The sequence below is a fragment of the Cavia porcellus genome, unplaced genomic scaffold (genome assembly GCF_034190915.1).
Source record: "Cavia porcellus strain 051 isolate PalLab524CR breed Dunkin Hartley unplaced genomic scaffold, mCavPor4.1 scaffold_24, whole genome shotgun sequence".
Classification (NCBI taxonomy): domain Eukaryota; kingdom Metazoa; phylum Chordata; class Mammalia; order Rodentia; family Caviidae; genus Cavia; species Cavia porcellus.
Genome location: NW_026947507.1, coordinates 12,850,505 through 12,874,085, shown reverse-complemented (window position 1 = coordinate 12,874,085; position 23,581 = coordinate 12,850,505). Strand labels below are relative to the sequence as shown.

Genomic DNA, 23,581 nt, shown 5'->3' with positions numbered 1-23,581 from the left:
CTGTCAGGGTAAAACTCTGGAATAGTCAAATTGCATACAAAAGTACCTACTACACTTCTTGTTTCACTTTGTCAATGTCATATTGGTGTAAACAAGTCACATGATTAAACCCAAAATTGGTATGGCATTGAGCTTAGATGGCAATTCTCGGTAAAATGGCAAAAAAAAAAAACAAAAAAACAAAAAAAAAAAACACCAACTTATAATGACAATTAAGGAAGTTATGCTTAGAGGGGAATTATCTTCCCTACAAAAACTGTTGGAAGATAAGAAAAGTGGATGTCAGAAATGGAAAAAGACAAGTGTGGTAGTGCCTACCAGCATTCCAGCTTCTTGGGAGGCTGAGATGAAAAGATTGCAAGTTTAAGGTCAACCTGCCAACTACTGAGACTCTGACTCAAAATTTTAAAAAGACAGGAGATGTGTAGCTCAGTGGGAGAGTATTTGGTTAGCAAGTATGAGGCTCCGGGCTCTTTAGAAAAAAGAGGAGCTGGGAATATAGCTCAGTGGCATAAGCGCCTGCCTAGCAAGCACAAAAGTCATGAGTTTGATTCCTGATACCCAAAACAAAACAGAAAGAAGAAAAGGAAACTAAGAGCTGTACATAGATGCCTAGAAGCAAATTCTGTTCTAAGAATAGCCTGTAATCCCAACTTTCTAAGAGGCTGAGACAAAGATTGCAAATTCTAAGCTCAACCTGGGCAATTTAGCAAGATTGACCCTGTCTCAAAAAGGCATAAATAAAGCAAAAAAGACTTGAGTACCTAAGCTGGTAGCATCAGCTGAATCAGATAGCACTTCATAGGATAAAATGGCTATAATAAAAGCCTTAGTGATATAAAAAGTGCTTACATTTACATTAGGCTTTGTAATTTACAAAACATTTTTCATATACCTTCACACATTTATCCTTGAGATACTACATAAATATTCAGGATGATCTTAATTCCCATTTCGAGATTGATTAAGTAAAGATTCAGAGACCTTCATTAATCTTTCCATGGTCATAACACTATTAAACGGAAGAGCTAGAGTCCAATAGGTTTCTAATAACCACCTCTATTCTCATTTTGTAAAACATTGTGCAAAGAATAAAATATAAAGTAAATAAGGACATAAATATCTGGAAATAAGTTTTCAAATTTTATGAAATAAAATATTCTAAACAAACTGATGGCCTGTTTGTTTGTTTTAGTAGTAATTAACAGAAATGTGCATAGGATAAGATTGATTTTCCTCATACTTCTGAACCAATGACTAGAAAATGGGAAACAAGACTGAAGCAAATTGAAGAACGAGCGTTGGGCTATGAGAAGAAACCATTGCCCTCAGTGTATAGACCAAGATTGTCCAAGCCGGAAGATCCCCCCTCCATATGGAAGTTATTTCATCGACAAGATCAAGCTTTTAATTTTGTTAAAAGCTGTAAAGAGGTAATTACTCTTGTTTTTTTTTTTTTTTTAGAGCAACTGTCACTCAAACTTTCTTTAAAAAAAAAGAAAAAAAATGTATTATTTATCTTCATTTCAGACTGTCAGACCATGTACTCTACCCAGAGAATTTAATAACCATCTTAATACAACATGATTTAAGAAAAATATTCCTTGGAATTGTTAACCTTTTAATTTACTTCAGTAATGGAAAAAAGAATGACAACTAGCTTCAGTTAGTTTAAAATATGTATAATGACATTTAAGTAAAGCTACACTTATAGAAAAGGTGAGCATATTTACTTACTGCTAATACATGAAACAAGTGGCAGGAAGAAATGCTTGTTACCTGCCAGCCTTACAGAGGAAAATTAATAAATTAGCAATCGATGTATATTTCACATTTGTTTATTTTCTGGGCAATGTGGGAGAATATAAAGACATAAATGAAAAGATAAGATGCACACAGGAAATTAATTTAAATATTGTGATTCTTGGACATTCATACTATGTAGAAGCTTAGAGTGCTCACATCTGGGGAGAGGAACCCTCTTTCCCTATTAAAGAGATGCTCACTGAAAACTTAACAGAATAGTTTAACCTATGAGTTTTATACAAGAAAGACCTTTCTTATTCTTTTTACGTAAATTTATGTGGTATCAGAAATTAAAATACTGACAGATTGATTTAAACTTTGGATTTACCTTGTTTGCAATGGGGTCCTAGATTGTATGTCTTGCTACTGGGTGACTGAGGCACCAGTGGTACATGCATGAATCATGCGTGTATCACTGGTGATTCAAGCATACAGGAGTGTTAAAAAATATAGAGGTGTCCTTGGTAAACTTGCCAATCAAGAAATCTACGGCATTCATTTCAGAAAGCTTTTTAACAGGGTCAAACAGCTGAATCGTTCTGTGACTGCTCACTTGGCAAATGAAAAATGTTTAACTAGTGGAACCAACAGAGTTATGTGTGTACGTATTATTAAATATTCCTTTATTAGAGCAAGCTCTTTATGACAGCAACCATAAACAGTTCTCTTTAACTCAACACTATAGACACCTTAAAAAATTCATTCCTATACACATTTTTATGTGTGCTAGAGAATTTATTAATTTTAGCACAAATTATTTATAGTAATTCTTAGGCCATTTTCATAAAATATGAAATAAAACTCAGGCTTAACAGGAGTAAGAGAATATTTTTCTCCTTTTGGTCTGAATATGCTAATTGTTTCCATGTTTTACATGAATTATGTGAATGATTACTAATGTAAATTTTGTTTTTAATAATTCATATTCTGATTTTTGAAATTTGAGTGGTAAAATTCTTTATAAACATTTAATGGTTACAGTTGAATTTAGGTGTATTTTTAAATAGTGTTTTTCTTACATAGAATGTTCACGTATTTGCTTTGGAATACAAAGTGGATGATGGACGGCGTATTTATCTTGTAACAACCTATGCTCAACTTTGGTTTTATTATAAATCTCGGTAAGTACTTTGTAATAGAATAACACACCAAGCTAGAGTTACAGTTTCTTTGTCTAATAATTTTGATGACATTAATTCAGGCTGAGTGTCATTTACAGTTCTTGACCACCTAATAATTTATTCACTATTATAATTGAGTTCTGCAGTTTACTTTTTGTGACAACATTCATCTTACAAGGTGCTAGGAGAAGAAAAACTTCGCTGTCTTTCACGCATGCGTGCACACTCACGTGCGCGCATGCACGTACACACACACACACACACACACACATTTGTGTACCCAAAGGGAATTGTTTCTATTCTGCAAACAAATATTAATTTATACTATTACAAATGAATACTTACTAATTATCTAATAAAGAATATCTGCTTTATTTGAGTGGTGTATTCCTTCTCAGGCTTGAATAGTATATAGAAAAGGTGTAAATTAATATGGATGCCTTGTATTAACTTAAAAGATTTTCATTATAATGTTACTTAATTATAATGTAATGTAATTACATAATGTTACAAGTAGTAAGCTAGATTTACTTACATTTATATATGGAACACTGTTTAAAGATGAATTATAATTCTTAGGATAATGTGATAAATGTGATATTTGTCTGAAACTCAACTATCTTGTAGTATAAATATGGTATACTACCTGTACCATATTCGTGCACCTCGTGTGTACATCTGTGTGTTTTGAGGTCCCTATACTATCTGTGTCACATGATGATATAATCTCCATCACTTCTGTTTCTTCAAATTACTACACACCTTTTATCTAAACAAATTGACATCTGAACTTTGTTTAGTCAAGTTATCTTTTACATTTTTTTTTTTGTCAGTACCGGGGATCGAACTCATGACCGCCTGCTTGCAAGGCTGGTGCTTATGCCACTGAGCTAAACCCCCAGCCCCTTATCTTTTACATTTTGAGTCCACACATACTCTTTTGCTTTTTTTCTTTTAATTTTTTTTTTTTTTTTGTACTGGGGATCGAACTCACAATCACCTGCAGGTGATTATACTGCTGAGTTAAATCCCCAGCCCTCAACACATATTCTTATATCAAAGTCATTCTGCCTATGCCAGCAAAAATGTGTACCAACTGCAAATGTGAGCATCAAATCTTACTGAAGTCAAGCGATTCAGAATTTTTAAATTTTTTTATTCATTTTTATCAATTAAAAAAATCATTTGCCTAATGAAAATACAAAGTTTTAAAATTCTCATGGACAATTCATATAATCCCAAGAATATGTGGACTCAACATCTTAGTTTGAGAAGAATCATTCTTTTATCAAACAAAATTTCTTTCATAATGACATTAGAAGCAAGTAAAGATTGTGCAATACCAAAATCATCTGTGAGTAAATAACATGATAGGATTGGCTTTATTTTCCAGTAAATCATGTTGTAGAATATGATGGTTACATATCCTATGATGGAAACTCTTGATACTAAGAATCGGAAACCTACTGTGAGTATATTATTTTTCATAGGTACATGTAGTTAACATGCAGTTAACAGTGACTTAAGATCTAAGATCCATTCCTTTGATTTTAAAGATATAAATATAACAAACAAATTGTTTGATTTAGGAAAAATCTCTTGCACTGCTATGAAGTCATTCCTGAAAATGCTGTGTGCAAACTTTATTTTGATTTGGAATTCAACAAACGTGCCAATCCTGAAGCTGATGGGAAAAAAATGGTTGCATTACTCATAGAGGTAAATGACAAAACAAGTTTTTTACTTGCATCTTTCTATTCATCTTTTTCATTTACTTATTCATTCATTGAGTGAATGAAGCCTGTATCATATAGGTTCCATATTTCTCCTTTTTCTTGCTATTGTTTGAATGACTTTCATTTTTACTATTTCTATAAGTGAACTGAGAACAGAAATGACAGAATTCAGCCAAGCTTGGTGGCACATGCAGCACTTGGGAAGCTAAGGCAAGGGGATTACTGCCAGTGTGAGACCAGCACTGAGAAAGATTGTGTATATGACCGTCCCGTGTTCTTAAATTATGTGTTAATTCTCCGACTTTAACTACAAATAGCTGGATTAAGTAAAGGCCAGTTTAAGTAATTTTTACTGTAAAAATTGGGAACTGTGATAAACTACAAGGCAACTTTGACTTAAAGTAGCATCTAAATTTGAAAATGGGAAGAATTTTTGTGGAACTCCTATTATCTTGTATTTTCACAAATGAGGAAATCAAGACCTAGAAGAGACCAGTTCACTCACATCCTGAAGCTAGTTATTAGCAAAACTGGTCTAGAAACACAGTTGTGCACGTTTTTCCTAAACAAAAATGGCATAGTTTTAGTATTTACTTTTAATTTATCTTTGTCGGCCAAACTACAAAAACCAAAAAGTAAGTGGATCAAGAGATGGATGGAGGAGGAGGGCAGAAAAGGGAAATGAGTTGAGAAAAAGGGACTAAGATGTATTATGTACATGTACCAGTTTTCCAAAGGGAATATAAACATTGCGTACTATCAACATGTACTAATAAAAACATTGATTCTTGGGGCTGGGGATTTAGCTCAGCGGCATAAGCGCCTGCTTTGCAAGCAGGCAGTCGTGAGTTTGATCCCTGGTACCGTTAAAAATGAAAAAGACAAAAAAAAAACCCCCCCCCCAAAAAAAACGTTGATTCTTGCAAGTGAAAAACAAAATACCACAGATTTGTACAGCTCTTCTGTTAGTATTGTTTCCAGAAAACTCTGATAATTATATTGCATAAAGTTGTATTAAAATTATATTTACTGGGGCTGGGGATTTAGCTCAGCAGCATAAGCGCCTGCATTGCAAGCAGGCAGTCGTGAGTTCGGTCCCCGGTACCGATAAAAAGGAAAAAGACAAAAAAAAAAAAAAAAATTATATTTACTATGGGGTTTAGAGTAGGTATTAACGTTTATTAACTGTTTTTTTCTTTGAGATTCTAATTTATAAAAATAATAACTTTTAAACTATAACCTAGTTAAAATGTTTTGGTTAAGAACATCTAGTTATGTTGGACCATTTCATGATTTATTTCAAATTTATTTGAAAAATATGTATAAGTACTTTTAAAAATACATAGAATGTTAGCTTTCTCTTGGCTTTGAAGAAATAGTTTATAAGTCCCTCCTGATCCCCAAAACAAAAAAAAATTGTATTTTTCTTAAAATAGCCATTGAATTCTTTTAAAAATCCTTATTTCACTGTAGTTGGTAACTTAGGTTAAATTTTTAACCTTAGTTGTGTTTTTTTTTAATTAAATAATTTTTTAATGAATAAGGGAGAGGTTGAGATAAAAGGGGGCATAACAACATAACAATACAGGTTAAAGCATGACACTTTCAGCAACCTAGTGCTTCACCACCAAATAACCCGACTTAATAGTAGTTACCATAGTGTCTTTTTCCTTGAAATATTTGAATATAACTTCATATGCTATAGCATCAAACATATCAAGACAGTGTAACACCATTCAAGTGGATGAAAGCATTGTAGAGTATTTAGAACCAGCTAACAGAAAAATGAACAATGGTTTCTATAATGTCTCTTTGCCTATAACAATTTTTGTTTATACTACCACATACGATAAAATCCAGCAAGATACAACATGATAAAATCAGTGGAGACAGAAGAGCCATAGTTTGGTGCGGCTTCAAAACAAGGTGGTATTAAATCAGCACTAGCTATTATAATGTCTTGTTTTCCTTGTCTTTTTCCCTTTTTTTTATCAGTACCAGGGATTGAACTCACGACTGCTTGCTTGCAAGGCAGGCGCTTATGCCGCTGAGCTAAATCCCCAGCCCCGGTGTCTTGTTTTCTTCAAAATAGCTGTTCATTGCATCACAGGCCATAATATCAAATAGCCCAAAATAAAGCCATTCCAATTAGTGAGTGAAAACTTTATAAGGCTTCAAGGCCACATAATGGGGAATCATGGTTACCACATACTTTTATATATTTGAATCATTTCTTATACTAGGGAAACTATTCGGTGTTCACAGATACGAGATTGATTTATTTCACTTATGAGTATGGTCTCAAGCTGTACCCATTTATTGATAGATACCTCAATGTGATCCTTCTTTATAGCTGAGTAGTACTCCATTGTATAGAAATACCATTCCTCAGTTGATGGACACTTGGGTTGTTTCCAAGGTCTACTAATCATAAAATCCTGACTTTTTTTTTTTTTTTTTTTTTTTTTCTTTTTCATTTTTATCAGTACCGGGGATTGAACTCATGACCGCCTGCTTGCAAGGCAGGTGCTTATGCCACTGAGCTAAATCCCCAGCCCCAAAATCCTGACTTTTATAATCTAAATTCTAAAGCAGAATTTCTGGTTTAGGTTTCCTATTGTGACTATCAACAAGGAGGTAAGATTCAGAGATTTAACATGTTTACCATGTTGATGTAATAGTTCATATTAGGATTGTTTTACTTAATATACTTCTTTTATAAGTAAGTATGTTAAGTCAGTCTTATTTACTGGTTACTTTGTATGTGACAAGTTGAGTCTTTGTATGAGGAGGCATGGATTAGGTTAGCTCTTACCTTTAAGGTAATTCAATTTAGCATATAGTTAATAAGTAACTTACCAAACATATTTTGCTGACCTATTTCTACCAATTAGGCTAAATTCTGGTTCTGATGCATTTTGTCAGACCACATTGCTCAAGCACTTGTGTATTTATAACCTCTAGATTTTACAACTTAATTTTACAACTTAATTTATATAACTATAAATTATATTTAAAGTTTATTCTGGACTTGAGAATTTAGTAGAATATGATCACCTATATTATTGAAACCACTGTTTATTCTCTTTGGTTCCAGAGGACATCATTAAAACTTTAATCAAAAAATTTTCATCCTCTAGCAAGGGTCAGATGCTCTGCGTAAGCACTAAGAATACAATGGTGAACCCAAGCAACATACATGCTTTCTTACAGTATAAACTATAAAAAATTGTATTAGTGACTTTTTAACTTATAGATAATATTTAAAGAGATGCTTAAAATATTTTATTGTGAGTTTAGAGCACGCCATATAAAAACTGTGACTTCTAAGAAGCTTCTGTAATCCTGAGAGTAAGCTTTTTAAAAATATAAATGTATAATAATTTAAAAGTGATACATATTTCATTTTGTAAGTTACTGAGGCTGTTGTGTTGTAAATATTCTAATAGTAAATAAAAAATTTTACCTTTTTATGTTAAATGGATTTAACAAGATACTTAACTTTGTTCTTAGAAAAAATTTAATACCAAAAACATAAGTTATTTACACTTTATTTGTATCTCTAGCATGTTTGTAAAGCACTTCAGGAATTATACAGTGTCAGTTGTTCAGCTGAAGATGTTTTCAAATTGGATTCTAGCACTGATGAAAAATTCAGCTGCCATTTAATATTTCAACTCCATGATGTGGCATTTAAAGATAACATTCATGTTGGTAAGTACACTGCCTTTTAAAAACTCCTGGTGTTATATTAGAAACTCTTTTTTCCTATTCCTCTTAAAATTCTGTAACTCCTTTTATTTCTTTATTATGTTACCCGTTTTCTTTTTTTTAATACTGGAAATCAAACTCAGGACCTTGTGCTTGCCATGCAGGCACTTGTGCTGCCAAGTTATATCCTCAAGCCATTACCAGTTTTTAAATTTGCTAACCTATCTATGAAAAATAGAATGTGGCTTTTTTTTTTTTTTTAGAATTTGGTCTTAGCTGTAGACAGGGTAACCTATTCAAGGTATCTTTGGCACTGGTACTTGTCATTGTAGGTACTGAGATGGCCATACGTCTTGGTAATGTCTCCAGTATGATTGATTTCAGTTACCTGAATAATTGATGAGAGGACTTTTCATTTCAGACTTTATCTGTGACCTTCATATCTGGATTTTGACTTATGCGTCAACCCTGTATTGGCCTTGTTTTTGAAGCTTGGACTCCATGTCTTAACAGTGAAGGTTGTTTTTTGTTCTGTGTAGAGCTTCAGAGCTGGAATAAAGTCTAGCTTCATAAGCTTCAAAGCATAACCTGAAGTATTTATCCCAGTGCTGGGCATTTAGAGATACAAGTCCTGGTATAGAATAAAGTCAGACCAAAGGAGAAACAAATAATCAAAATGGGAACACCAAATCCCAAGGTTTAAATAGAACCAAAACTATTTTTAAAGCTGAAATGAAAGTGCCTTCTTGGCAGGCACAAGGTCCTGAGTTTATTCCGTGTACAAAAAAAAAAAAAAAAGGAAAGAAAGAAAGAGAAAGAAAAGAAATGAAAAAGAAAAAGAAAAAACAAAGTTGGAATGAAACAAATATTCCTATATCTAACCGCAAACAGTTAACTGAGGTTCATTAACAGACAGTCCACTTCAGAAGTGTAGGTGTCTTGTAGTTTCAGTTACCTAGAGTGAAAGCCATGAACATGGTCACTAATGGACTGGCCTAAAAGTTAGGTTCCTAGCGGAACTCTGTGACCTAGTGCACTGTGATCATAGAGTTCCTTAATGTTTCCCCATTTCTGTTACCGTAGCTGGACATTCCTTCTGTCTTTTTCTCACCACTTAGATAACAGTAATTGTAGAATCTATCCCCAACCCTCTCCTTACTCTATCCTCATCCTTGACGATCATTTGCTGTCTTGGCTTCAGTTATCATCAGTGTTGATGACTCTTAACCCAAATTGTTCTTCTAGATGTCAGACTCAGACTGCCCACTAATCATGTCCACACAGATGCGTCAAACACAGTGTACCCTACCCTAGACTCCTCAGCTTTTCCTCCAAATTTACTCCTGTGGTGTTGCATATATTAGTGGATGGTGTCACCATCCACCCAGTTACTCTAGTGAAGGTGTTGGTGTCATGTTTGACTTCCCCATATCTCTCCACCTGCATGTTTAGTCAGCTAGTTAGAGTGAGCTGTCACTTGTGTGCCTTGGACCCTTCAGTGATTATCCCTTGCCTTTAAGAAAAAGCAGATGCCTTCACATCTTAAAGGAAGCCCACTCTGCTCCAGCCTCATCTCTCTACTCTGTCCTTGCTTGGCTCCTACTGTAGGTATGTTTTCTCTGGCCTTTGAGCTTTTCCACTTTCTGTTTGTACTGTCTAAACAAACATACCTCCAAATCAACTGGTATAAGACTCAAATGTGGATCTGAGGTCATCTGAGGATCTGTTTCTGTTACACACAAAACCCTAAGATTCTGGGCAGTGTTCTTCTGGTTTCCAACAGTGTCCACTGCTTACTGTGCCAAATATTAACCACTTCCTGAGGTGGTTTCCTGGTTGTTTTCTCCTCTTTTTTAAAATAAATGTTAAAGTTTTTTTTACTTCAGAGAGTTTTTATTCACTATTGTAATTTCAGAACAGCACATAGAAACACAACTAGAAATTGACTCTATTGCTCCAAGAAGAAAGGAAGAATAGAGATTTGTCAGGTAGCCAGCAGTCTGTCCAATAGGTATTTTCTGAAAGCAGTCTGTGCTTTGAATAAAATTCCATCATATATACAAAGCAAACAAAGCCTTCACTGTTCAAGAAAACAGCATGAGCAAAAGTATAGAAATCCGAGTGTGGTTAGCTTGGGGAGCAGTGGAGTCTACTCAAGGTGTCGCTAAAGTGAGAGATGAGAGACGTAGATGTAGTCAGACCTGACAAATAGGATGTCATCTAAGGCTCATTTCTTTTCTTCTTTTTAAAAAAATTTTTTTTATTAAAAAAAAAAACAAAAATTAGGACGCAAACAAAAAACAACAAAAGCAAAACAATAACAAAAAAAAAACAGATACAGGATTTCAAACCAAGATGATAGTAATTTAACAATGGTTTTTATATTGTGTATTATCTTCAAAACAGTTGCTCAGATTATTACATACTGACATGCAAAACTGTTCAAACAATGTAACTTCCTTTTGAGTGTAAGACACATTGGTTAATTCTTTTGAAAAGAACAAAACAAAACAATGATAACAAACAAGACAGAAGAAAATCCCCCGTAGTTGCTCTATTGCATTTTGTTATCCTCTAAACAGATGCTCAGATTACTGGTTTTAGGCCTGCAAAGTCAGTGACAAATCAATACAAGCATTAAGTTGTTTTTGTACCTCAGTTGCTATCATCCTAGTCTGTGTTCCTCCAAATCAGCTGGTTACCTACTGGAAGAATGGGGAGTTCTTGTCTCCCAGCCCATGTGCCAACTGGCTACCAGGAAGGGAGGGTTGACTTCTTGGTTCTCTTTCTGGCCCACTATGCTTCATTACTTCTAACTTCCCCTTTCATTGTGGTCTTCCTGAGGATGCTAGGTTAATTTTCCTGAATGACTGCCTTCGTGTTACTTTCTTATCCAAGGATCTACACGGAACAGGGCAAGGTGGCACATCCCTGTGATCTCAGCACTTGGGAGGCTGAGGCAAGAGGATTGCTGCAAGTTCAAGGCCAGCCTGGGCTACAAAGTGAGTTCAAGGCCAGCATAAATTGCACAGCAAAACCCTGTACCGCTTGTTGCCATAAGGAAAGTCAGGTGCCAGTTCATTTACAATAGATCTGATCTCTCTTTTATTGTCCAGATAAAGCTGAAACAATAATTTGTTTAATTCTTCAGAGAATCCTAAAACAAAAACAGTCTTGGAAATCCAGTTCGGATATCATAATCTTTGAGCTCTCAATGAGGAGTTAGGTTAATCCTTCCACACCATGCTGGACTTGTCACTACTCACATTGAGTTTTCTGGCAGCACCTTTGTAGATCTTAGGGTTTGATCCTCTACTGCAGTCTGCCCAAACTTGGCGACCACCGCTGTCCACTGGTGGCAGGCAAGCCAGGCACTCCTTGTATTCCTCCGACAAGTCCAGCAGCATCTCTGCCCAGCCAGTTTCACCAGTGACACCAAGCCTACCCTTGCTAGTTCTCTAAGGCTCATTTCTTTAAAGTTAACGATATCCTGAATCAGATGCAGAGACTGTGGAGTACAGTAGTCCAGATTTTTACTTTAGTTTTCCTCCCTCAGTATATCTCTTAATGACAGTTCGAGTTGCTATTGTCAGCAAAAGAACCAGATTAAATGTAACAAGAGTTTACAGAACATACACTTCTGCTCTAGTACCTGAAATTTCTGTGTTTGATCTGTTCTTTTATTTTATTCCAAACCAGTAACCCTTTTGTAAGGAGGAGTGCGAATGACAGAGTTAGAGCGGGGAAGTAGAAGCAAAGGAGTTTGCAGGAAGTCTGTGTATTTGTTACTGCTGCTGTTTATGCTGGCAACGTCATCATTCCTGGCCATGTTTGCTCCTTTCAAGGGTTAAAGACCTGCTGGTCTTCCTGGCACTGATGTTGCCGCTGTTTCTACAACAGTGGACTCATTGCTTAGGGACAAGTAGATGCAACTGGATGTTTCCAGGAAAATTAACTCATCAATTTATATTAATTGCTTTGTTGTCATCCTTTAATAGGTTGTGGTTTCTTGGCACTTAGTGTTTATCTTCTTGGCCTCATTTCAGAAATAATCACATGGCATAGACACAGTGCTTTTGCTTTCATTTTGTTCTTTAGAGAAATTGGATTTGTTTCTTTGAATAGAAAAATAAGTCAAATTTGGAGAATTTTGAATTTAGCATGTGTTTGTTATGATTTAAGGACTGAAGCCTTTCTGGTAAATAATGTCTTACATAAACCCAGACTATTTTAGAGTAGTTCTAGAGTGTTGCATTTCTGTAGTATTGTTTATACATGAAGCAACTTAATAGCCAAATTATTACTTAATGTGTGACATAAATAGTAATTCCAGGGTGCAGATCCACCACTGCTACTCGTAGCTCTGATGTTAAATGTTGAAGTACAAAATGTATTTGGCTGCCTTTTTTTTTGGACCTTAGCTCTGAAGCCATAATTTAGGAGGCAGGATTGAAAGGAACCTTGAAACCAGGCACCTCAGCATTCTGAGAGCCTGTCATGGCAGGTAGAGGAGAGAATGAGCTCATGAGAGGTTTGCCAACAGCTCCAGGAGGGTATAGCAAAGATGCTGTCATTATCTTGGCAGCAGCTTCTTCATGTAAACCTTCATTATTTAATTATCAATCGTGAGGATAATTCTGCTCAATTTGTGTTAATAAAGTGGTGCTCTGTTGGTGACAGCATGTTAGGCTCAGGGCCATACTAACTATGTGTAAATGATTTGTTTACAACTGATACTAAGATTGAGAAAGTAAAAGGAAGTAGAACAAAAGTGTTAGTTTCCAGCAACAATTCAGATGTGAAATAAGATTTAAAAAAAAAAAAATTCCTTATTGTATAAATCTTCATGTGTAGATTTGTGCCTCCATCGTAAATTCTAGTTTGCTGAAAAGAATTAATCATTGGGGCTGGGGATTTAGCTCAGCGGCATAAGCGCCTGCCTTGAAAGCAGGCAGACGTGAGTTGATTCCCCAGTACCGATAAAAAGGAAAAAGACAAAAAAAAAAAAGAGTTAATCATAATACTTTTTTTTCTTAGGTAATTTTGTGAAAAAAATTTTGCATCCTGCTCTTCATTTAATTTCCAGTCAAGAAGATGATAGGATTCGAAACCCAATGGATCATAAATTTTCCCATTTTCCTGAGACACCATTAAAACAAGAAATTTCCTATAACCAAATGTCCCCAGATAAGGATATAGCAAAGAGCTGGACTTTGAACTCAAAGATACCAGAGAGACAAGAGTCAACTCAGCAAAGCAATCCAGATCTTTCGTTTTTAGTTGTGAAGAATAACATGGGAGAAAAGCATCTTTTTGTGGATCTAGGTAAGTAACATTGACAGCTATCTTCATTCCGCTGTGAAACACCAGTCAGTGTCTGCTTGCCCGATCCTTAGATTCTTGATGCCACCGCTGCTCCACAGCAACATTATAAGTCACCAGCAGAGTGTATCAGTGACCTCAGATGCCAGGAATTGACTAGGTGTCTGTTTAGTGTTCTTAGGATGGTCCCTGTCAAATGGAAATCCCAGGTGGGTACAAGCCACATGAGGGAGTGCCCATGGCTGCCAGTGCTGGAAAACTCCAGGAGTCTTGTTAAGAGCTTTGTCTGGGGACAGTTGAACCAGCACCCTCCAAGAAGTTCATTTTGATTAAATCAATTTTAACACAGACACAATATGAAAACATTACCTGTGTGGGAAAGTGGGCATTTTCTTGACTGAAGAGCTTTGCAGTAGTGACAGGGGCCACTGTATAAGTTTTCTTGGTACTGTCTTCAGCCTAACCATGCTCTTTGGCTCTGCTGGCTTCTGTGTTTTCAACCTGAGGATGTAGGAAGCACTGGGCTGATGAGACTGCAGCCTGATTCAGTGACAGGCTGATCAAGCACTTTAGGGTCTAAAGGTTGAGGGGGAAGGTAGGTGTCAATTATGTAAGATTCCCAGTGCAACAGAGATACCAAGATTAGGGAAGTGCTTTTGCTGTAATATATGTCTCAGTACTGCTGACAGTCAAGTGCCGGAGCTTGGAAATATAGTCACACAGTATACTGCTTCTGGTGTGAACAAGCAGGAGTTAAGAACAGAGGAGCATTGCATTCTTCCAGTGACAAAGTTTGTTTTATTAGCAGAATATCAGCTCTGAGTTAGACTAGATAGCAGAAACCAGGAAAAATGCGTAACAGGAAGTTGATAGAAAAATAGCAACATTATCCAGTGAATATTTTCTACTATTTCCCAATATTAAAACCTTGAAACAGAGTAAACTAATTTGTGACAGTTCTATCCTTGAAAGTTAGGTCACTGGACAGCCAAAGAAATTTCTCAGTCTTGAAAGAAATATATCAATAATATATCTAGATTTATTTATATCTCCAAAGAAGATGGGGAAATTGAAAAGTTCAGAGATTTAATAGTGCATGCCAAAAACTTTCAAAGGAGTTTTAAATTGACATATCACACTCATATAGAAAGCTACATTATTTGTGAATGCCTAAGAAAGTGACTTACTGTAAAATGAGCACACTTAGCCACCGCAGACAAGAGCTTGCAAGGACCCTGAGACCTCCTCCTGTCCTTCCCAGGCAGTGGTCCTCCTCCTCCCTGGAATTAACCACTATTTCATCCTCTAACACCATGGTTAAGCTTTGCCTACTTTTTATTTTCTTAATAATTAAAATTATATAATATGTGTTTTGATGATATAATGAATAGCAGTTATTAATCTTAATAGTAATACTCTGATTCATCAGTTTCCTCTGTGGTTAGAGTTTTATCTGTCCTAAAGAAGTCTTTCCCTGTCCCAAAGTAATGACAATATTCTCCTGCTTACTTTCTAGAAATTTTTATTTTACCTTTTTATACTAACACTTGGAATGGAATTTTGCTTATTGGGTAAAAAGAAGCTAAAATTAATTTTTTAATATTAAAGTGTCCAAGCACCAGTGATTGAAATGAGCATCCTTTTTCTACTGCTCTGTTGTACTAGCTTTTCGATAATCAATACCCATATATGTTTCGGTCTGTTTCTAGACCCTGTTCTGTTTCTACTGTTCTATTTTTTTGACACATTGTCTTAATATAGTTTTATAGTACGTCTTTACCTCTAGTAAAATAAGTCCTCAAATTTTGTTCTTTGAAGTTTCTTGGCTACTTTTTATTACCTTTTGTACTTCAATTTAAATTTCACAGCACAAACATGCAAGCAATATTAGAAGTCTAGTTTGGACTGTGTTGATCCTTGAGATCAAGGGAAATGACATTTTTATAATATAATATCTGATCTATACACACAATAGATCCCTCCATTTATTTGATGCTCTAACTTTTCTTCATGTTTTTTTATTTTCTGAATAGAAATCTTGCACATCTTTTGTTAGGTTTAGTCTAGATGTTTTATTATTAAATACTTCAGTTTTCTCTGGAATTTTTGTATGACAAATCCTCACTGCCTTGGTAGCTCTCCAGTAGTCTCAAACTCTTTATTCTGATACTTTTGGCCACCTTTTTTGTTTTCAATTAGAGTTGCTCCAAAGCAGTTTAGCTTGCTGTTTCTGAATGTAGCATTCTTCCATGTCAACTCCAGTGTATCTTAATTTATATATTGCTATAATTTTGTTTATAGCTGTATGTAGGAAACTGTTTCTTCCAAGAATTCTATACAAAATAATGTAATTATTAAGCTTAATAAATGATTTCAGCCAAACCATTTAATAAATTTAATGATTCAAACTAATCTCAGAAAACATGCATTCACTTTTTAAAATTAATTTTTGATGTAGGAGTTTATACAAGAAACAGAAACTTTCGATTATATAAATCATCAAAAATAGGAAAGTGCGTGGCTTTGGAAGTTGCTGAAGATAACAGATTTTTTCCTAAACAGTCAAAAAATATGTCTGAAGAAAACCAGAATTTCCTTTTTTCCTTGGTCACCAATGTCAGGTATGTAGTTTCAGAATTAAATCACTGTATTCACGAATATTTATTAAACAATGAATGGCATTGTATGTTACTAAAATGTGAATTGTGTGAATTCAGTCTACCAAAAAAGAAAGTTCTTAAAATTCTTTTTTGCCATTAGTTAAAACATAATAAGAGATATTTTTACCACTTAGTTTTCTCTTTACCTCTTTCTATGCTTTATATATTTTTCAATTTTTGTAAAATGATTCACTTTTATGCAGAATATACTACTACTTGTAATATAATTGTTGGGGCTAGGGATTTAACTCAGTGGCATAAGTGCTTACCTGGTAAGTGCTAGGTCGTGAGTTTGATCCCTGGTACCAAAAAAAGAAAAAGAAAATATAATTTATAACACCTCATTTTCTCTTCATATATACACATACTCGTTTACGATTTACATAGCTCTTTTATTCAGAGCATGCATGGCATGGTCAAAGCCCTGGCTTCCATCCCTAGCACTGCCCTTACTCCTCCAAAATTTCTGGAGAGCATTACTCATGCCACCTGGTTTTTCCTCTTCACCATTATATCATGAATATTTACCAAGCCAATAATCTGCCAACACTTAATTGTAAGTAAAACTTACAAAGACTATATAATTTTCCATTATAATGGCATACTTTAACTTACCATCAGATCTATTGTCGAGCATTTAGTTTCCTTTGTTTGGTCATTCTTTAAAAAGTGTGAAAGTCATCTCCTTTTTTTTTAGGCTGGCAGCTTTGTCATTGTGAAGGCTGTGGTTCACGATTAAACTAAATCATTAACTTGCTATGATTCTTTTCCCTTTGTTTTTCCTAAATATTATTTTAAGGGAAAAAGTCCATAGAAATTAATTTTAAGAATAAGAAATATTAAAAATATACTGCTCTGTAGAACATTGTGCAGGATCTCCCGTTAGCAGCTGTTATACAGCAGAGTGGAAAGATCGTTTGGGGTTTTTTCCATGTACTTCTAGACTTTATATTATTTGTGTTCCTTTAATAACAAACCTCAGAAGAAAAGACAACGTTTCAGTTTTCTTTTAAAGTGAAAATAACAATAATGCTTATCTTATTCGTTGAGAGAATGAAGTTAAAACTGTACATTTACTATAAAACATTCATACAGCAGCACCTGGTATCTGCTGGGAAGTGTTAGCTGGTGGTAGTGGCAGTGTGTGCACCTCTGGAAATAGTGTAATAATGTAAAAGTTCAGTAACTCTTGCTGTAGTTTCAGCGTTAATCTTACAGAAAGAGAACATTTTTCTTTTGAATAATATTAACTGTTTTGTATAGGTAAGTAAATATAGTTCTAGGTATTTTATTTCCATGAATAAAGGCTAAATTGGTTATAGTTATTAATATACTTTTTCTTTTAATTTGTTTTTCTGTCCTTGGGATTGAACCCAGGGCCTTTTCACCAAGCTATACATCTAGATCTTAAGAAATGTTTTTATATTTTTTAATATATTGCTTTTTAAGGGGCTGTCACTAAGATCCTCCTACTTCAGCCTCCTGGATTGCTGGGATGACAGGCATGTACCACCATGCCCCACTTCTTTCAGTTAATTGTTTTTTCCCCACTTTGCTTTCATCCTCCTTCTTCATTTCTTCCTCCTCACACTTTTAAAATACAATAAAAATTTCAAAGTCTATGTGTTTGGGGAATAGAGTTATATTTTTAATATTGTAGTTCTAGGATACTTGGATTGCCTCTGTGATTGAGGAAAATACTTTAAACGATTATCAATCTTTATTTCTTTTAGTTTTTAAGATAGAATCTCACCGTAGAATCTCAGTCTGGCCTTGAACTCACTATATAAACCAGGCTGACCTCAAATTCATATTGATCCCGCCTCAGTCTTCCTCGTGGTGGGGTTATGGGTATATGCTGTGCCACCCCATGTATCAATCTACTATTTAATTGGAAAAATCATATTTTTTGTTGTTTTTTGAGACAAATTCTTGTTACGTAGCCTAAACACGGTGTGAATTTACTATCTTCCTGCCTCAGCGCCTAAGTACTAGAATTACAGGTGTCCACCATCATGTCTCTTTTACGCCATATTTTAAAAATATGGTAGGACTGTGGTTTTTGTGAGGAAATGCGGCGTAGAAATGAACTTACTTGGAACTCAATTTCCTCTCTACAGCCATGCTACTTTAATTCTAACATATTACTTTGTTTTTTTTTATATATTTATCTCTTCAGATTCTCAGATTCTTTAAGGATTCTTACATGTGATACATCTGAGAATAAACGAAAGCGAACTAACCTTGTTAACAGTACCAGCAGTTCAGGTAATTTTAAGAAAATAATTTCCCACCAAGAGTTAAGAATATAAACTCCATTTTGCCTTTAGAAGCTTAAATTTAAGAATTTGGGGGGCTGGGGATTTAGCTCAGCTGCATAAGCACCTGCCTTGCAAGCAGGTGGTCGTGAGTTCGATCCCCGGTACCGAAAAAAATGGAAAAAAAAAAAAAAAAAGAATTTTATCATGGCTCATTTGAAATTACTTTTAGGTTTCTTCCCAAGAAGTAAGCAAAAGATGTTTATGAAAATATTATTCACTAGTTTTTATTTTATACTCTTTAAAGCAAAAGTAATGAATGTTGTTTGCATAAGATTAAACACATCTCTAAAAGTACACATTCTTATTTACACTTTCCACAAAAATAGGTAACCACTATCATAGTTTCTTACTTGACCTATCCAAGCTTTTCCTGCATTTCCAGTATAGAGAGCTCATTCTTTTGATGAGTATTTATAGTATGATTTTATCATAATTTATTCCCTCCTGTACTAAAGAATATGGAGGGTTTTTCTAAGATTTCTTACATAGAACTCTTCAGCATATGTTAATATTCACATAGTTTGGTGTATTACGTACTGTGAAACACTACTGATTTAGAAGGCCTATGTAACGTGGATGAGGGAAAGCAGGCTCTCAAATTATTTATTTGATATCACTGAAGCCTACTAAAAATAATGATAACATTCAGTCATATATTAATTTTTTTCTAGTTATTTAATGTTTTTCCAGACAAGTGAACTGTAGACTTCCTTATAAGAAAAGTAGATTTTTTTCTGTCTTACAAATTGAGATTGTAAATAGAGCATTCTAAATTGTTACAGTACCTGGTTAGTTGCAGGCACCCTGAAGTTAGAGACTACAGGGAAAGCGCCACTGTGAACAAGTTGGGTTTGTTGCCCTGTAAGCAGTGCAGCACCTTGGGGTACCTGAGAGGATAGGTTCAGGCCTGGATGAGGGATTCCTGGGGTGTACAAGGAAGCACAGGTTGTTCTGAATTGGATGTTGTGAGGGCCAGTTCTGTGACTGGTTATTTTAGTAAATCTTGTGTAGATTGAGGCAGACTAGGAGGAGATTCAAACTGTTGGTAAAGCAGTAGCAGGTACTTCTGTTAGCCAGGATGGGTAGTAGTATTTGCCCATTCTTATGGTTTGGAAAATGTTTGTGCTTTGTCTCTATTCAGATATGGTGTCAGGGGGGTCTTGTTTTTTCTTGACTCCTCATGACCACATTCTGCCAAATCATGTATGTTTAGCAGCAGAACACTAAGGCTGGGTGCAAGAGCCAGTCAGCTCATGGTGTGTAGGACCTCCTGGCAGGAAGAGGCTCTGCAGCTCCAGGGTCTGAGTGGCTGCTTCTCTCTTAGAGTGAAGAAAGCACTTACAGTGATCTCAGAGGCTTTGAATGCAGATTAGTCAATGCATGACCTAATTGCAATTTGAATTTTACCTGCTTCCTTGCTGGGTAGCAGGAATCAGAAACTGATTGGAAGACAGATTTACAAACAAGAAAGAAGGAAAAAAAGCCCAAGCGTAGCCAAACCCCTAAATGTACAATTAACAGTTTAATTAAAATTTAACTTTTCATCTTTAGTTAATTGTGTCTTTAAATAACTCTTTGTTGCAGTAGAAACCATCGAAGGCTTTCAGTGTTCACCCTACCCTGAAGTTGATCGTTTTGTTCTTTCTTTGGTGACTAAAAATGAGATTAAAGGAGGTAAATCTAATCTTATTTGTTATTAACTCTTACACGGTAGAGGAATAATACCATTAGAAACAATTTTTGCGTTTTAGGAATTCGGCGTTGGAACTACTTTTTCCCAGAAGAATTGCTGGTTTATGATATTTGTAAATATCGCTGGTGTCAAAACATTGGGAGAGCTCACAAGAGTAATAATATCATGTAAGTAAATATTGTTTATTGTAGAGTTGTTCATACTTAACTGATACTACATTTTAAATGCTTACAACTTACTTAGTCAAATTTTTAAGAATTTTATTAAAAATCAATTTTATTATTGGTAGTTATTAGTTTTTTCTGTTAGTTTATTTCTGCTTTTTCTGTTTTAGCAAGTTAGTTAGTTAGTAACAGGAAGTTACTCCATTAGTCTGCTTAATTGCAAATGTTAGCAAATGTTACTAGCAAATGTTGAGGAATATTAAGGTTTTATTATATGCTATATGTAGTTTCTAATATTTGTATCTGCCTTTTTTGTTCAGTCTTACAATAATTTGTCTTCGAATTTTGTCTTTAATTTTTTAAAGTTTTTGCTGCTTGTTACTCTCTATTTTATTATGATTTACTCTGTTGCTCATTTTCAAAATTAAGTTATGTTCTATTGTCCATTTTCAAAGTTGGTTACTTAATTCATTCATCTTTAGCCCATTCTTTTGTAACATAAACTCTCAAGATCATTTGGCTGCATTTCACACAATTTAGTAGGTATTTAGTTATATTCAAGTAATTCGATTTCCATAAATCTTGAGCCACTATGTAGAATTTTTTAAATTTCCAAAATTACAGGTTTCTATTAGCTTTTTACTTGTGAAGTTTTCCTTGTGGTCAGGTAATATGTTCCTATTGATACTTTTAAATTTGATACAGTTCACTTTATGTGGCCGGTTTTTATTGGTTTATATGTAGTTACAAATAGTCACTTCTTATATGCATAGTTCAAATTTCATTAATTGCTTTTATATAGTTTCATTCATATTTTCTGCATTCTTGAGCTTTTGTGGTTATTCGATTTATAAATTACCAATAAAATATTTTTTTAAATCTTGATTTACACCAGATTTTTAAAGGTTGGTTAATTTATCCTTAAAGCTCTTGATTTTGCGTACACAACTTGACAGTGTATTGGAACAAGCTGAGAACTGCATCTTTCTGGTGTGTGTGTATGTGGCAGGTGTGAGACTTTTGCTGATGTCTGCTTTTTTGCCCAGAAGTCCATTTTGTTTGCTGTTCCCAACAGTAGTTTTCTTTTGACTAGTGTGTATCTATTTTTGTCCTTTTACTTTTATTTTCTCTATCCTTAGTGCTTGTAAACAGCATATAACTGAATTTTGCTTTCCAGTCTGTATGGATAACATTTTTTTTTTTAACATGAAGGATTCTTGTTGATCTGAAAAATGAAGTTTGGTATCAAAAATGTCATGATCCTGTTTGTAAAGCCGAAAACTTCAAGTCTAACTGTGAGTTATCAATTTTTACACTTAGCACAAACTAAAATTAGACACCTATTATAATATAGTTTTATATCTTCTCATTTAGGTTTCCCATTACCTGCTGAAGTAAGTCTTCTGAATCTCTTCAAAGAGGTCAGTGCAGCTTTTCATCCTTCTCATTACTAGTTGTTCTTGGCACAGCAGTATACAAGCTATGAAGTATTTACAAAGTAAACCAAAGTGCCAAACTTTGTGTTTCTTTAAACAACTGTATCTCTAAGATGAACTTCTAGAATTGTGGCAACATCTTAATTTTGATAGATATTACCATATTACCTAACATTTAATTCTTAAGAAACTTTGATTTATCTAAACTAAGCACTCAAAAATTAAAAATACATATAAAGCAAAAAGGGGGGAAAAAATCTACCCCACTCATAATTCAGTGAAACTGAGTTTTAGAAAAGATCTCCCAGAATTTTTATGTATGTATGTTCAATTACATTTTTAGAAGTCATACTTCTAAAAATTTTTTTCCCTAAGTAGTATCACAAATATTCTCAGTAGTTAGTTACCAAATTCCTCTCCATAAAAATGATAGGAAATTAGACTTCCACAGATAGTTGAGAGTACTCTTACTGTACACTTTGGCCACCACTGCTGTTTACTTTGTGACCTTTGCCAAACTGGTATGTAGGTAGTTGTTCTTATTTGCATTTATTAATAAAGTTGAACTGTTTTTTAGGTAGTGTATATTTCAATTACGAATTGCCTATATCTGCCCTTTGTCTATTTCTGTATGACGTCTGAGTAGAACTTTGCAAGAATATTCTTTGATTGGTTTTAGTCTGTTTTCTTTTTTTTGATTTCAATATGTGTGAAGGTATGGACAGCTATTTTGAAGAGAACAAGAGACGTTATGGTAGCCATTGTTGATTTTCGTATTGTCTGGTTTTGCTTTCATTCTTGTTTTAATCAATTTTATACTGTTTTGTTTGAATTCATTGTGTGTGAAGATATGGACAACTATTTCGGGAGAGCAGGAGATGCTGTGGTAATCACTGTTGACTTCCTGCTGTCTTGTATTGAAATCCTGGGTTGCTTGCTTGTTTTGTTCTGATCTGCTTTGTTCTGTTTTGTTTTATTCTCTTTAAAATTAAAAAAAAAAGGAATACTTTGAGTCTGTGTCATCCTCAACTGTTTTTAAGACTTAATTTTTGTCACATCCATCAGAACCTTCTTTTATAGTATTACAAGTTATCAGCTACAAACTGAGTAGGTGCTTGTGTGTATAGTCTAGAAAACTCAACCTACATCTATCTATTCAATCCAAATTTAAAAATACCTCTGGAAAAAAATACATCCAACTTTAAAATGGTGGAAATTTCTTTATCTCTTTCTTATCTCCGTGAGCAGAACATAAAGTAAATGATACATTCTCTGAAAGCTACTAGGTTAAAAATTGGTTAAGTTACTAGGTTAAAAAGTGTTTAGAAGTAACTAAGAACAAAGTAAGGTTTTAAAAGTTACTTTAGCCCCTTAAAAGGAAAAATATGTCATCCTTGGTTAGTGTTATTTTGATGATTCTGGTTTTAATGGATTTGTTTGGGTTTTTTGTTTGTTTGTTTGTTTTTTGTTTTGCTGTGTCATTCAGGCTGGCCTTGAACTCACTAAGTAGCCAGGCTAGCCTCAAACTCAGCAATTCTCCTGCTTCAGCCTCCCAAATTCTGGGATTACAGACATGTCTACTTCCTGCTCAGATGTTAGTGTATTTCTAAA

At 34.5% G+C, this 23,581-nt stretch overlaps 1 protein-coding gene across 5 annotated transcripts in view; it reads left to right on the top strand.

Moving 5' to 3' along the window:
* Nucleotides 1-23,581, top strand: part of Primpol (primase and DNA directed polymerase) — a 28,781-nt gene that overhangs the window by 3,724 nt on the left and 1,476 nt on the right. Inside the window, exons 2-12 of one of the 5 annotated variants that reach the window (XM_063234670.1) lie at nt 1,199-1,433; nt 2,830-2,927; nt 4,517-4,646; nt 8,230-8,377; nt 13,412-13,699; nt 16,155-16,317; nt 18,536-18,624; nt 20,265-20,351; nt 20,429-20,537; nt 21,747-21,829; nt 21,909-21,955. In XM_063234670.1, coding sequence (XP_063090740.1) covers nt 1,254-1,433; nt 2,830-2,927; nt 4,517-4,646; nt 8,230-8,377; nt 13,412-13,699; nt 16,155-16,317; nt 18,536-18,624; nt 20,265-20,351; nt 20,429-20,537; nt 21,747-21,829; nt 21,909-21,955 — 1,422 coding nt within the window. In that variant the 5' untranslated portion in view covers nt 1,199-1,253. Of the gene's footprint in view, nt 1-1,195; nt 1,434-1,568; nt 1,720-2,829; nt 2,928-4,516; nt 4,647-8,229; nt 8,378-11,272; nt 11,377-13,411; nt 13,700-16,154; nt 16,318-18,535; nt 18,625-20,261; nt 20,352-20,428; nt 20,538-21,746; nt 21,830-21,908; nt 21,956-23,581 lie in introns of those variants that run through there. The other 4 variants (XM_003469108.5, XM_013151684.3, XM_063234671.1 and 1 more) reach the window with 4 other exon arrangements.